At 38.8% G+C, this 16,521-nt stretch overlaps 1 protein-coding gene across 3 annotated transcripts in view; it reads left to right on the top strand.

Moving 5' to 3' along the window:
* The window catches only part of med13a (mediator complex subunit 13a), a 103,612-nt gene that overhangs the window by 13,162 nt on the left and 73,929 nt on the right, over nt 1–16,521 (top strand). For all 3 annotated transcript variants that reach the window (XM_061802645.1, XM_061802646.1, XM_061802644.1), the window contains exon 2: nt 3,740–3,974. In XM_061802645.1, the coding sequence (XP_061658629.1) occupies nt 3,740–3,974 (235 nt within the window). The remainder of the gene's footprint in view (nt 1–3,739; nt 3,975–16,521) is intronic.

Here is a 16,521-nt window from a genome sequence, read left to right as displayed (position 1 = left end):
CGAGCACAACAGAATGTTTTGCGTGGATGCTGTGACTTTGACTAGATTGTGAAGCAGTATTTTTCAGAAAATTTGTTGGCAAACGTAAAGGTTTGCAAAACAATTTGTGAACTGTGTTTGCACAGTACGTACTGTATATATGTATATTGCAAAGCACTTTTGAGCTGACAATTATGAACGTCAACAGTCAGTGTGAACAATCTGAAGGAGAAAGTTTTAATAAAGTGTCAGCATTGTTTATACTTCATTTAGGGACCATTGTTCATACGACTCTGCCTTGGTCACCTTGCTTTCATTTGGCTTTTCTGTATGAGGTTTAAAAACAATATACACCATGCAGATGACTTAAGCATATGCTTCTGGTTTTACTTTAACTTGAATAGCGTTATCCAAAGTAAATATTTTAAATATGCAATTTAGGCAAGTTGGATATTTTAGGCAGTGCTGTGCTATCCAAGCTCTGCACCGCCTCTTTCTCAATGTCAGCTGGGACAGGCTGAAGTCCTGACATGCATAGAATGAGGGGGACACAAGCAGGATGTATAGTTAAATTCATTCATTCGTACTGGCGTCAGGAGTAGACAATTATAGCCCCTTTAAGTCTTGTTAAACAGACCAACATTAGTGATCAAAGAAAACATTTAAATACAGTCAGAAATATATAATCCGAATGAAAGTGGAATTTTTAAGGCTTAACACAATTTGTTCTATGACACTGGTCGGCCTCCAATTTACTGTATCTGGATTTCACAATTATTTTCCCTTGTAAGCAACGCCATTGAATGTATTTCAGGGCTAAATTACCACCAACACAAACTTTTTATTAACATTAACACTTCGGGGGTTATGCAATATCAAGTTCAGCCACACAAGTGTAAATATTTTTTTTAATTTGTACTATAATCATAATTTCTGTGAAGATAGACAAGTCCAAGATGTTTTTGTACTGCTCTTTTATTTTTAACTTTAATTTTAACAAGTGTACAAACTGACCACCTTAATTTAAGTAAATCCCTTTATCATTCATTAAGTACCATGCACATCTCAAGATGTGTTTCCTGAATATTTTGATCAAATTCCAAATTCGTGCTTCCAAGTTCTGTGCTTGACAGCATCACTTGTTTTAGTGTATTTTTGTAGCCCTCATAATGAACAACAAAGTCTTCCAAGTTGTAAGACTTGTAACTTGCTTAACAAATGAGGATTGGCCATAACTTGTAAGATGATTGGATTGTTAGCTGGCTCGCTGCCGATTTGTATAGTAAGCAAGTTGGTTTCACGACCCATTTCAAATGCAGAGCCCACAAGTTTACTACTACAGTGCAGCAATTCATATTGTCCAGCAAGAAAGAATAACCACTCTAGCTCAGTCTTTGAACAGACTTTGTCCTTTTGTGGACCGCTTTTGAGTTTATAGGAATCATATTTTTAATCATGAACTTTTTATCATTCAACCACTGTTTGGTTATGATGAGACTTCTGTACAACCTTGGATTTTATAATTTTTCCTCAGAGACTTTGCTGTTGTGCCGGTGGTGTAGTTGTTGCAAATAGGATATGATTGTATTACTCCTCTTGTATATATTATGGTTACGCTAGTGTAATTGATGACATAATTGTGAATGTATTGGTAGATTGTATTACTTGACAATGAGTCATCTGATCTTGAAGCACTGGAGTGGCACCCTGTATTTTTTCTGTGACCATGGTTGGAATCACTCATCTTAAATCATCTTTCCTCATTGAAATGAATGCATATGTTCTCAATCTGCATACAGCATCAGCTCGCTGCTTTCATTTTGCCTTTGAGTTCCTGAAGTTCAACCATATGTCAATTTTTTGGTCACAAGACAAAGCAAAATCTGTCAAAAATCAAAATTCGGGTCCTTGTAACTGAGCTACTATATATATACTTTGTTTTACCAGGCAAAGGCACAGTTGACTCCATTTCAACTAATGTGCCTTGTAAAGAAGTAGAACATGGGAATTGGGCTTACATTCATGCAGATAAGCTGTATGACAACTTGGGACAGTGGCTATTCTTTTCTCACGATCGTAAAGGCATGGAAATGGGAGTTCAGAATCTTTCTGCAACAGGGTCAAAGGCAAAATCACAGACAGGACCTCAAAAATTCTGCTGATGTGCTGTAGACGTAAGCACTTTACCAAGCATCCAATCAGATTGCTCTGTCATCCTTTGCTATTCACGGCCCATAGGGGCTATGGTATACTGTGATACATTTACATCCATCTATATAAAAAAATTAGCTTTCATACATCATTGCTCCATCATCAAATCTACTGTGGTGATGTTGATTTCGGCGTTACATACATACTGTACAATAGCCTCATGTAATGGTCTGCTACTGTTGCCCAAGCTGTGCCCTCAGTGAGTTCAGTTTCAAAAGTCCTTAATACAACTCCACGTCCAATCAGTGACATCGTGACACAACCAACACCACAAATCTCCCATCTTATCCTTAACCAGGAAAAAGCACCACTTTGGCACAACCAGAGCTAATTGCTTGTTCAGGCCCACTGCTTTTGCACTTGAGTTAATATATCCCCTCTATTACAATGGAATTAATTGCTCGTATATACAGAGGGACAACTTGCTCTCGCAACCTCAACAGCATAGAAATGAACTCTCCGAATTGGCACAGATCAGTCAAAATATGTCTATTGATGGCAATAACTGGAGGATGTAAGATGCTGTATATTTGTTTTGGTTTTACCGATGTTAAGAGAGACATGGATCATCTGGCAGTGTTTGGCTATTGAGCAGTGAAGCCAAATGTTCCAGCTCTAACATCTAAAATAACTGCTGGTGACTTATTGCCCATGTGCTCTTTTCATGTTTGCTTTGTCCACTCGTTAAAGCGAGGCTGCATTTCTTAAACTACAGGCCAATAATTAGGATTAGAGGTGTGTGACCATGTTTGAAGTATTTATGTTTCAAAGATAATGTTCAGAGAAATATTGAGAGCATGTGAATATTTAATGTAGTTCTTTGTAGAAGCAATCAATGGCTGCAGTTTCCTTCCTTTCTTTGCTGCAGATTGGTTAGACCGCAGTTATGTGTGGTATTTGTCAATATAATTTATTTCTTGTTTTCCCTTTCCTATTCAGTATTTGGGCAGGGCTATAGTGATTACTTAAGTAATGTGGTATGCCACCTGGTACAGGCATTTCATTCATAAACATTTGTTTGCCACAAAGATTATTTTATGTGTATGCACAGAACAAGAGCAGGTTTTATGTGGATCATATTTAAAATGCATTTGTAACAGTGTTTGGTATTTCAGGATAAGAGATGGCCTCTTTCTCCCATATATTGAGTGGCATTTAAAAAATGTTTACATTTGTAGCAAATTTTTCGTACATATGGTACAGTACCAAACTGGAGAAAGCACAATTGTTAGATGAATTGTTCTTATACCGTATACGAGTCATGCCTTTCTAGTTTTATCAAGGAAGAAGTGGAAAATAAAAATGAAACCCAATATGATCAGCTGGTTATATGAAACTAACATGTAAAGATTATTCATCCATCCATCAACACTAAATCTGTTAAGTAAATTTCCCGATTTCTCCCGAAAAGATAGCAACAGTTAAGTTGTTGCAGCCTGTTATGTTGTTTCATGTTACTTCTTATACAATTGTTGCCACCTTTGTCACTCTTATTTTTAACGCTGATGCCTTACGCTAAAGGGCTCTCTCCCCTTCTGCTGTCTTGCAGGCGGACTTGACAGGAATCAAATGGAAGAGGTTTGTCTGGCAGGGTCCCACCTCTGCACCCATCCTGTTCCCGGTGACGGAGGAGGATCCTATCCTGTGCAGCTTCAGCCGCTGTCTCAAGGCCGACGTGCTGAGTGTATGGCGACGCAGCCAGCGCCAGGGTCGGCGGGAAATTTGGCTGTTCTGGTGGGGGGATGACCCCAACTTTGCTGATCTCATCCACCCTGAGCTTTCTGGTGAGGGCTACTTAACGTACATTCCCAGTATGGTGTTTTTCAGCTGCATAGTAATACATGGTACATGTTGTCCCTTACTAGATCCTGACAGGAGAGTTGACTTTAGAGTGTTGAGTGTGCGCGAGAGTAAGTGTATAATGTACTTTGCAGCTGCATGATAGTTAAAAGGGAAGCTCACATCACATCAAAGTCTGTTTACAGGTCTTGGGAAGTGCAACGGCATATGTGATAAGAGTCTTTTATGGCTGCTCTGGAAGCCGCAGGAATTCCTGAAAGACGCTGTTTGTTTAAAAATGAAAATCTGGGGTTATGAACGTTGACTTGAAAGTGAGTTTAGCTGTCCTTTAGTTGATACTTTGCTGACATGCCAGACACTATTATACCTGAGATAGTTTTGTGTAAGTAATTGAGTCGTCATGTTTCGACAACAAAAGTATATAAAATAAAAATGTAACCCTCCGCACCACCAGTTTGATTGCTTTTAATGAACTCTTCATTGTGTGTTTTGACTGATGTAAAAGCGCAACACTTGTAACAAAATCACAGTAGTTTGGGTTGTATTTCCAAATTAGATGATTGAAAAAGACATGCTAAATGTGATTAAGTGCCATAGCAGGAAATATAATATATGAATATGAAATTAACACCCCGCTACGACTTCACCATTTGTTGGAGTCACTCAAGCCAGAAGAGTGATAGCAGTAAAAGAAATAGGAAAGTGTAAAGGGTTGGCAGCTTCTGTATAATAAAAACATGAACATAAATCACACTGTCATGGTATGTTATTGGTTGTTCAATGAAAAATGATAAAGGTTTCAGTGCCTGTCAGGTGAGCACAGGGGATACCCTGTAAGTCGCCACCCCAGGGAAATGTTAAAATCTTTGACTGATGAGCCAGCCACACTGGTAGTGCCAGCACCTGTAGGGCACCGCTTTCACCATGGAGACACCAGCTATTATTTGGTCTCATGTTCACATTATTGTTTGAGAGGGGGGAGGCTCAAATCAGGGTGAGTATATTGCCATGCTGCACATTAATCAGAGCATGTGTGGCTATTCTACACAGAATGGACAAGAAATTAAGAATGTGTAAAACCGAGCTCAGCTTCTAACTCAAGCAAACCACAGCAAGCAGGTGCAACCATGTGGAAATGAGGAAAATGCGCCCTCTCCTTACTTTATTCTGCTCCCTCCTCACTAACAGTGCTAAGAGATGAGAGAGGCCATTTTTATTTATGCTTGTTGCCATGTTGATTGAACTTTGGAGGCTGAGGTAAGCCCATCTTTGATGTGACTTCAGTTCATTATTGGACAATATGCCTGAAGTGGACTCCGAGTGAAGCCTGAAGGCTTCGATGAGCGGTCCATTCAGTCCTCCTAACTGTTCCCAGTAATAGCCTGAAGCGTATGCCTCAGGTCTAAGAGTGCTACATTTAAAGTAAGATGGGTGGTATCGAGGAGCTGTAATAGGAAGAAGTTAAAGCCCCCGCTATTGGTTGCACATGCTCTGGGTAGTTTCACACCAGAAATGAAAGGAGTGAATATTGCCAAGAGCAGCTGTATCGCTGGGGAATTGGGAATGATGAATCATCTTTTTTTCAAGGCTTGTGACTTTTGATGTTCTTTTTAAACTAGACCAACAATCATTTTGAATGAAAACAATACATTTTGGATTTAATGGCACTTTTTGCAAACATGCAATGTTCCATCTACACACAAATGCTATTTATTTATTTATATCCCCCCCAAATGTTGGGCTCTCAAACGTGCGTGCGTGTGTGTAAGGTGTGGCTTGTCCACACAGGTACACTCACACATTTGTGCCATATTTTTGTGATTGTAATTTTTAGCCAGGATATAACCACACAATAAACACAAAAATCATTTACTCTCAAATTTTGTCCCAAGTACGAATATATTAAGATAACTTTGCAAAAGTATACTTTTTATACTAGTGGCTGGCTTACACGTGTTAACAAGTAATCACAGATACTGAGTCAAAGGTTAGAATGATAATACAGTTCAAGTGCTGGAAGTCATTTATTGATTGACACTCTTTACTGTATAGTCTAAGGATCCTTCAATGCATCCAGGATTAGACGTTACGTTTATTGATTCTTAGAAACAACTCTGTGTACATGCAGAATTTAGAGTTGATTGTGGTGTTGAGAAGTTTTCTAGAGAAGAGAGCATGCATGTCTTACCTTGCATCTGCAGTGAGTGTAGTTAAAAATGAATCCAGTTAATAAACCAATGGGTATACTTTTGTTTTGAAAATGAAGAAAAAAAAAATCTATTTTCATCATTATTCCAAATGTTGGTGCAATTTGGTGGTTATCATTTAAATCAGATGTATTCCCATTACTTTTGCAAGATGAAATTGCAGTCGTTCTCCCTCTCTTCAACCCTCATTAGATTAGCGGCCTGTGAAAGTCTTAATTTTGACCAAGTGCCATTTCTGTAAACCAGCGTGCCAGTAATCCCTTCTCTCCAGGGACATGGAGGGGGAGGGGGAGGGGGGAGAAGGAGTTGAGCCAAAAAGATGAGGGTACTGAAGGGAAGAAATTTGAGGATTTTTTGAAACGTCTGACACTGATTCACTGTTGAGACAATGTAAGGGTAACAAAGTGCCAAGCACCGTCTTAACATTATTGGACAACCCACCTTACTGTTGTAACACAAGAGAAGTAACTCTAATCTTCCCCTGGCTACATACTGAAATTGTCCCCCAGAAGTGATTGCCATTGTTGAATTAAATGGCAGCCCTCCCCCTTCCATAGGTTTGGAATATCCATTTATTGTTATGCAAATACCATACTCTCATCGCCCTCTCCCCTCCAATAGCAGTTGCAGTCTTCTGACCAGGGGCATCAACATCAAAAGATAAATGGCTGCCTTCTCCCCCTCTCTAAAGACACACTGATCTTTTCTTCATAGGAATTTGCAATTGTGTGGGAATAGTTTCTCCATGGTATGTCTCCGAAGTTCAGACTAGTTTGTCTCGGTCCTTTTTTCTATTTGAGTCCCAGTGGTATTTGGACATTTGATGATGGTCTACATTAGTGGTTGTGCAGTTCTTCCTGAGCATTCACGAGTATACCCCAGCAGATTTGTGAGAAAATCATGTTTCTGTTCACAATATTTATTCCTGAGTTTTATGCACACAAAAATGTTTTCAAACAAATTCTGCTTCACAGGAATTAACCCACAGTTGTATAGTCATCAGAAATGAGTTTTTCTGATGCTCCTGACAAAAGGATAAAGAGCTTGCCTTTTAAAGTGTTTGTAATGTCTAATTTCAAACGCAAATTATCTTATCTAGACGAAAATATATGTTCGACTGTACCATAAAATGCATAATCTTTTCGATGTGTTTACCAAAGTCTAAGCGTTTATGAATTAAAGTCCGCGAACTTTGACCGAGTTTCGTGTATCTGAAAGACAACTCATTTCAGGGGTGGAGCCTCGTACGTCACTACAGGTGGACCTGGTATTGTGTGACTGGTACTTATGGCATCAGTTTACCACGTGAAATTATATTTATGGTGAAGCAAGACATCACCATCTATTTCTCTCAAATTAATGTGGTAACATTTTAAACAGATTTCGTTCATTAAAATCCTTATTTGAGAAAATATACCAACTTAGACTGTGGACTACATTATAACCTGTTTGTTTTGGTGCAATAATAAACGAGCCTTGTACACTCATCGTACTGCTGATAGTTTCTCATACAAGCACAGGCAGATCCATAATGCTGTGCAACAAACGGCTGGGTGGTCGTGTACCTATTTACTAAATACAGTGTTTGCATAATTTTAAAACAAGAACAGAGATTTTGTCTATACATTCACGATATCGAAGCCTTTACTATTTATCAGTTTATGACTAACTAAAGCAAACAAGAACTTCACAGATGCTTACCAGTCTTTGTTTCCAACATGAGGCATATCCTGCTCCATGCGCCTGACTGCTTGCTCGGCACTTTCTACTGCATTCGAACATGTGTGCTGTCTAACTGGCTCAAATTGATAACCTTTAACGCCTCTATAAAGCTGGTATTCTTCACAGTCTTCGTGGGACCGTTCAGAATAGTGTTCATCGTTCGAAACATCGGAAAATTCATCATCGTTCTTACAATGTATTCTTCAAAAGAATAACTAAAAATTTCCTTGCAATTCTTGCCTTTTCCATCTTGTGACCGCATTTTCAACATGTTTGCAAAGGCTCAACTGCAAAGTTGTTGCTAGTTTCCAAATAATTGTGTATAAAAGTTTAGCTGTACATTCTTTATTTACAATAATACAGTGGTACCTCTATTTATGAAATTAATTTGTTCCGGAAGTTGTCTCGTAACATGAATTTTTCATAAGTAGAAGCGCATTTTTCATATAAATAGCCTAATCCGTTCCAAGATCCCCAACACCCTCCTCTGCCAAAAGTAAGCATTCAAACTCCATAATGTAAAGAAGAATAAAAATGTTTTTCATTTACCTTTGGTCTTTGGGCAACTAGGCAAAGGACAGGGTGAGTGACAAGCAAAAGACAAAAAGTCACACACTGTGGCAGAGACATTAATACTTCCCGCCATTGTAAATCAGATGCTTAGACCTAGAGCGACTAAAGACATCGCCAAAGTCCGTTTTTTATTTAACACCATCTCCATACATATTGGTGACATTGCTGCAGACATTGAAAATTTGGTTTTGGAAAAGGTCTGTATCACTATTGACTGGGCATTGCAACTTGAAAAGTCCACTGATAGTGGACATTCCCAACTCCTGGCCAGTGTGCAGTTTGTGGATAGATATGCTATAAGAGAAAAAATAATTCGCCAGCCATTGCAACAAAAAAACAACAGGAGAGGAATTTTTTTTTAAGGTCCTGTCTTGGATATCTTGAACAAAGTGGACTTAAATCGGAAAACTGCACAGGTGTCTGTACTGATTGAGCATCAGCAATGGTCGGACGTACCAAAGGCTTTGTAAGCAGAGTGAAAGAAAGAGACCTCCATGTGACTGTTACGCACTGCATTTTACACTGTGAGACCTTACCGGCAGACCGAGATCCTATGTTGGATGATGCTGTGCGCATGGTGAACTTTCTAAAATTATAACCTTGGAAAAGTCGCATATTTGCATCATTATGTGAGGAAATGGGTGCGGAATATAGCGCTTTATTGTTTCATAGAAGTCTGGTGGTTGCCCCGTAGCAAGGTACTCACTCGCCCGTGTTTATGAACTGCTGGAGGAAATACGTGTTTCTGACAAATGAGAGGTCCGATTACATAAAGCTGCTTGCAACTGTGGAGTAGTGTGCAAACCTGGCATACTTGGTTGACATTTTTCACCATCTAAATGAACTAAATACATGTATGCAAATCTGAACTGAAAACCTGCTTACAACACAGATAGAATAAATGGATTCCATTCAAAGCTGCAACTCTAGAAACAATGTGGAAAATGGAAATCTTGAAATGTTCATACTAGTAAGTTTCTTTCGGCTTGTCCCGTTAGGGGTCGCCACAGTGTACCATCTCCGATGAACAGTCATATTTGTTTGGAGCAATGGCAAAATGTCAACACAAGAGCATTATGTGAGATATTAGTGAAACATTTTAAAACACTTTTTTTCTTCAGCCTCCATTCAATCCCTTGAGTGCATGAGGGACCCATAGAGTTCAGCATCGGTTGGTGGAAAGGACATGACTCGAGCAACTGGAGAAACTAACTGAATCCTAGTTTAAAGCTAAGCTTCGCTGATTTTTGGTTGGCTACTGCCAAGGAGTACGCCATTCCCTCAATTGAAGCTAGTTTGACATTGCTCCCATTTCCCACAAGATAGCTCTGTGAGATGAGCTTTTCAAGCCTGACTCCTATAAAAAGTAAAACCAGAGACCTGTTGAGGAAGAGCTATGTGTTTCATCAATTCCTGCCAGAATATCAGATCTATCTTAATCCAAACATGCCCAGGTGTCACATGGAGTGAGTATTATATGATTATTAAATGTATTTGGTTTGCGTTTGTTTGATTTTTATTCACTACGCTTTGGTGAGAACAATTGCATATTGTTCATATAAGCGGCAGAGATTTATTTTTACATTTTCTACTGGTGGTGTGCCGTGGGATTGTTTTGAATGAATAACGTGTGGTTTTGCTCGAAAAAGGTTGAAAAACACTGCAGTGAGAGATAAGTGTGAAATTATACAATCCATATTAACAACATGTTCTAGGCTAGGGAATAGTAATGGTAAGTGCTCAAGCCAGAGGGTTCGGACTATATACTTACTGACACAAACAGCAAACTTTACCATCCTTTTTACATTTTTTTTTCTTATGGAGGTAGCCATGCAGAAATGTTATTAAAAGGGCATCTACTGGGCTCAGTGTCTTTGCAGTGAAGACACAGTCTAACTGTACTGTAGCTTCTCATGGATCGTTGCATCTAACAACCAGCTCTGCATTGCTATGCTGCACGGAGCTGTTTCCCTGACCCCCACATTACATACAACTTTGCCACTGGGCAACAGCTCCTACACATTTCCAACCTCATGTTGTTATATATTTGTTTTCGATTTAATATGATGGTGTGGCTATCCCACCATTTTGAAAATGCATGGGTGTTGCAGCATATATTTAGTCATTGCTGAATGTTAGATCTTAAGAGAATGAGAGAGACAACGAAGATTGTGAGTGAGGAAGGGAACTAGTGCTGCATTTAAAGTGTCCATCTCCTTGGCCATTCTTGATGATCACTTTGTACTGCATCCATGGATATGGTGATTAAAGGAAGAAAAGCTTTTTTTAGTAGTACTCTTTTTTGCTACTGCTTTTAAAATATATATATCCAAGTGGCATTTTCTTTTACATCCTGTGAGACTGACCCCCACTTCACTTTTTTTGTCAGGTCAATCCCATTTTTTTTTTGTGGACTTAGTGAAGATCCCACAACTTTTTGCTCAAGAAAGCAAACCTCATGAATTATCCCAAGTTGTCCAAATGTGTTACAGCAGAGTACCCAAACCACATATGAATATCAAATTAATCCATATTTTCAGAGAAAATAATGCCCAGCTACATATAGGACAAGTCAGAAAACTGGAAATCAACCTAATAGATTTTACTTTTTGAATATGTATTTATAAAATCAGCAATGATACGTTTGTTTGCACAATTGAGTGCCAAGTTTTGATTTTGACTCATGAGGTCTACACATCAAATGTCGAAATTACAAGCATGTCATTTTATTACTGTTTATTTTTTTAACCAACTTAAATTTGCAAAAAATCTGTCAAAATTACAGTGGAACCTCAATTTAACAGACTAATTGGTAGGAATTGTATCGTCCTGGCAAGATGGCGTCGCTTTCATGAGCCATGAGGATAGTGTGCTTCCTTTTCCCATCTCTGTTGTGATTGGATGACATAATGGGCTTGACAAAAAAGAAAAAAACATGCTTATGCTGTACCAAAATCAGAATAGCATGCTTGTGAGACGTGTGCGCAATGAGCGACCAAGTAAACAATAGAGGCTATGACCGGAAACATGGGTACAAGTTACTGTCTGTCGATTGCACCAGTAAACAAGAGCGGACAATTCTGGACTTATGAGTGGGGGTGTGTTTTGAATTCCAACCAGACACTACTGTTCTGTCCTCTAACTTGGCTCATTCAAAGGCTTAATGTCAGACCCTGCACATCCGCAATAAACGAAAAACCATGTGAGAGAGCGAGAGAACGTTAAAAAAAAAATTTAAAAAAAAAGTAGTTTTACTGCACTCATACACTTTAAACACGTTTAAACTCATCACAGTGTATCTGTGTAACATCTTAAAACATTCTCTTAAAACACATTGTATCCATCCAGCCAACCATCCATTTTTTTGTGCCTCTTATCACTCGGGTCGCAGAAATTGTAAGTATAAAATTTAGTGAAATATGTGTTATACCTATTGTAGGCTCAATCTTAGATACTTGAATGTGCCTTTTAGAGGTAGGCCGAGTGAGGTGATGTGTCATCAGTGAGTCTGACAGCAGCTCATTTTATTTGATTTTTACTCTTCTTTACTGCCATACAATAAACGGCTGAAAAGTGCCTCAGTTACTGTGGTTCTCCCCATGTGAGGGCTTTACAGCAAGTATGCTGTAAAACCCATAATGATCACTTTAAAAAAAAAAAAGTGCTTACAAGCATAATTTTATTATAATTTCATTTAAAGTGCTTCTACAAACCGGTGTATAAACATTTACAGCAACCTAACATGATACAGCACTTTATGTATTACAGTTACTTTCATTTAATTGTGTTATACTCTGCAGCATGCACATTGTGTTTAAGATGGTGTGTTAAAGTTAGTAAAGAGGATGCACTGGCTGTTGAAATCCTTCTAAAGTTGGCGTGTTCCCTGCATTTGCTTGACATCACGCACGCTCTTGCGTACACGGACATCCACAAATCACATTTAGCAATTCATCATTCAAATTTGACAGGGTTGTTAACAGTACTTTTTTATTTGGTGGTCAAATTTTAAAGACTCATTTTTATTTCACAGGGGCAATAGCTTTTAACAAAACATTTGAAATGTTTGACAACATCAATAAATCATCAATTGGAATAAATATTCCCATTGCGGTTAAAGTCAAAACAAAAGTATCATTGAAGAAAATGAATAACAGGGGCTGCTTCAACACAAAATTTCTGCCTGAAATTGCAACAAAAATCCTGCATGCAGTATACAGTGGTGGCTTGAGATAGGAGTGATACGGCTTTAGTTTTTCAAGACACTGGTGGTCTTTTGGCATTTTTTTTTTTTTTCATTTTTCTTTGACCGGCACATAAAAAGTTTACAATATAAGTGTAGTGTGATGGTATTAAACACAACTGTCTTCAAGACAATCTGAAGTTTTCCAAATAATGAATTATTCTTAAATCATCAACTTTATGACTCCCAGTTTATGTTTACCCTATTTTTGCCACTACAAGGCACACCTAAAAGCCTTTCATTTTCTCATAAGCCAACGGTGCGCCTTATATATGAATCGATATTGAGCCTTTAGCGCAGCTCCATTTAATTGATGCATATCGTAACCCCAGGCTCTACTGCAGCGTCTATTCTATGCGCCTTATAATGCGGTGCGACTTACATGTTAAAAAAAAGCTTAAAAATAGGCCATTCATTGAAGGTGCGGCAAATACGCTATTGTAAACCTCAAACTAAGACAAGTGCATGTTGTGTAGTTTTAACAACCACTTACCATACCTTCTCAGCTTAATGCTTGCAAACTATGCAAAACACTGTACGGGGTAATGAATGACATTTCTGTAGTTGCTTTTAATGGTTGTTTAACATGTAAAACATGCAATGATTCTCAGAGTCATGCATACTGTATGCAGCGGCTGAAACAGGTATTTGTCTAACCCTAACCCTCAAATGTATTTCCAAAAGTGCTAGAAAAGTAATCCAAAGTAATCCGCATATGCAAGGAAAATAAAACAAATAATATTAAATTAAGTTTGTGTAATCATGTGAAATGACACAGGGGAAAATGTATTAAACAATCCAACTGATATTTATCTAATACTTTGTACAAAAGCCTTTGTTTGCAATGATCACGTCAAGATGGAGAAACTGGTTGCATGCATTGGTCTGAGAGTTTCCTTGGCAGTGTGTGTTCTGGATCATTATCCTGCTGAAATGCCCACCCTTTTCATTTTCATCATCCTCATAGATGGTAGCAGATTTTTGTCACTGTCCATTTTTAGGGTGATGTCTAATGCCATTTCATCTCCGAACATTTACATTTTTCCCTCATGAGACAAGACTATATTATTCTAGTATTTAACTGGCTTGTCCAAATGATCAGGAAACTTTGACATCCTTTTTTTTTTCTTTCAGCAATGGGGTCTCGCATGGTGAGCGTGCATACAGCCCATGGCAGTGGAGTGCATTACTCAGTGTTTTCCTTGTGACAAGTAGACTTTACACGATCAGGATTTTCGGACCGATCAGCGAGTTTAAAAGAAAAAAAAAAAAGCGATAACGGATCTCCGATACGGTCACAAGATGGAGCAATGTGTTTATTCAAATGATCTGTCCCTTTTACTTTGACACTTTTGTATATAACTGCTCAAAAAATACATTTACAATAAATGTATCTTTATCTATTTATAACAGTGAGGCATGGAGACAGACAAAACAATTTAATGGGCTTCTATTAGATGGCAGTTCGTATACTAATTAATTGATCTACTTTTTGTGACATTTTTGTGTGTGTGCCACGAGATTTTTAATTCTAAAATATGTGCAGTGGCTCAAAGGTTGGAAATCACTGCTCTGGTCTGATCCATCCATCCCTTTTCTGAGCCGCTTATCCTGATGAAGGTCACGGGAGTGCTGGAGGCACAAAGAGACAAACAACAGTCCCACTCACAATCACATCTTGGGGCGATTAATGCATTCAAAATTGTCGATATAAAAATGCTCAACACAACCTTAGATGATATCTGATGAAAATCTTTATTTTAAAGTTACAGTACCGATGACATGACCTATTTGATACATTGTTATTTTCAATGAGTGGACTTCCCCTTTAACAAATAAAAACCTGAAAAGTGGGATGTGCAATATTATTCGGCCCCCTTGCATTAATACTTTGGAGCGCCACCTTTTGGTGCAATTACAGCTCCAAGTCGCTTGGGGTATGTCTCTATCAGTTTTGCACATCGAGAGAGACTGAAATTCTTGCCCATTCTTCCTTATAAAACAGCTTGAGCTCAGTGAGTTTGGATGGAGAGCGCTTTTGGACATCAGTCTTCAGCTCTGCCCACAGATTCTCGACTGGATTCAGGTCTGGACTTTGACTTGGCCATTCTAACACCTGGATACGTTTATTTGTGAACCATTCCGTTGTACATTTGGCTTTATGTTTTGGATAATTGTCCTGTTGGAAGATAAATCTCCGTCCCAGTCTCAGGTCTTTTGCAGACTCCAACAGGTTTTCTTCCAGAATGGTCCTGTATTTGGCTCCATTCATCTTCCCATCAATTTTAACTATATTCCCTGTCTCTGGTGAAGAAAAGCAGGCCCAAACCATGTTTGACCGTGGGGATGGTGTGTTCAGGGTGATGAGCTGTGTTGCTTTTATGCCAAACACTGTTGCAAACACATTGTGGCCAAAAGTTTGATTTTAGTATCATCTGACCAGAGCACCTTCTTCCACATGTTTGGTGTGTCTCCCAGATGGTTTGTGGCAAACTTTAAACAAGACTTTTTTATGGATATCTTTGAGAAATGGCATTCTCTTGCAACTCTTCCATAAAGGCCAGATTTGTGCAGTGTACGACTGATTGTTGTCCTATGGACAGTCTCTCCCACCTCAGCTGTAGATCTCTGCAGTTCATCCAGGGTGATTATGGGCCTCTTGGCTGCATCTCTGATCAGTCTCCTCCCTGTTCAAGGTGAAAGTTTAGAGGGACGGCCCTGTCTTGGTAGATTTGAAGGGGTCTGATACTCCTTCCATTTCAATATGTTTGCTTGCACGGTGCTCCTTGAGATGTTTAAAGCTTGGGAAATCGTTTTGAATCCAAATCCGGCTTTAAACATCTCCACAACAGTGTCTTGGACCTCGCTGGTCTGTTCCTTGGTCTTCATGATGCTCTCTGCACTTTAAACAAAACCCTGAGACGATCACAGAGCAGGTGCATTTATACGGAGACTTGATTACACACAGGGGGATTCTATTTATCATCATCAGTCACCATTGAGATATCCTCACTGAACGTCTGGAGTAAGTTTGCTGCGTTGAAAGTAAAGGGGCCGAATAATATTGCGCGCCCCACTTTTTCTGTTTTTTATTTGTTAAAAAAATATAAAATATCCAGTAAATTTCATTCCACTTCCTGATTGTGTCCCACCTATATCTTTGTTTGAAGCCTGAAATGTGGCAAAAAGTTTAAAAGTTCAAGGGGGCCGAATACCTTCACAAGGCACTGTAGGTTGCTTACTTTTAATAAACATTTCTTTGGTCAAGGAAAATAAGCCTGTCTACAACATGAGGCTTTAGGGAAACCCTTTACATATTACAGTAACACCCCTGACACTGGAAAAACCATCTTGGATGGGATAGAGGTATTTCTAATCTGTATTATTCAGCTGTAGCAAGTTTATTTCATGCTGCTGTCATGTTAGGTCAACTTCCTCTCTCTTATTGTGAAGTCATACTATTGCAAGTTGTCAATTAAAAAGTGATGTGCTCTGATTTGAGGGGGAATAAGGCAACCTGTGGTAAATGGAGCCCCTCAGATTTGAATAAGCGATAGCACAGGTTATGTGTAGATCATCACAACAGCTGGTACCACCATTGAAGTGAATCAGTACGTGGATAAGTAACTGCTTTTTCAACACGTGTGCCATAGCTTTGGCCAAACAGTAAGCTCTCGTTTATCATGGAGTTTCTGTTCCAGAAAACCCCTGCAATACATAAAACCTGTGAAGTAGTGAGTGAATATTTGTTGTGTCTCTGTATGGAGAGCGAGAAAGACATAATAT

Source organism: Syngnathoides biaculeatus, chromosome 18 (genome assembly GCF_019802595.1).
Source record: "Syngnathoides biaculeatus isolate LvHL_M chromosome 18, ASM1980259v1, whole genome shotgun sequence".
NCBI classification, from domain to species: domain Eukaryota; kingdom Metazoa; phylum Chordata; class Actinopteri; order Syngnathiformes; family Syngnathidae; genus Syngnathoides; species Syngnathoides biaculeatus.
The sequence above is the reverse complement of the archived record's forward strand: the minus strand, read 5'-3'. Positions and strand labels throughout refer to the sequence as shown.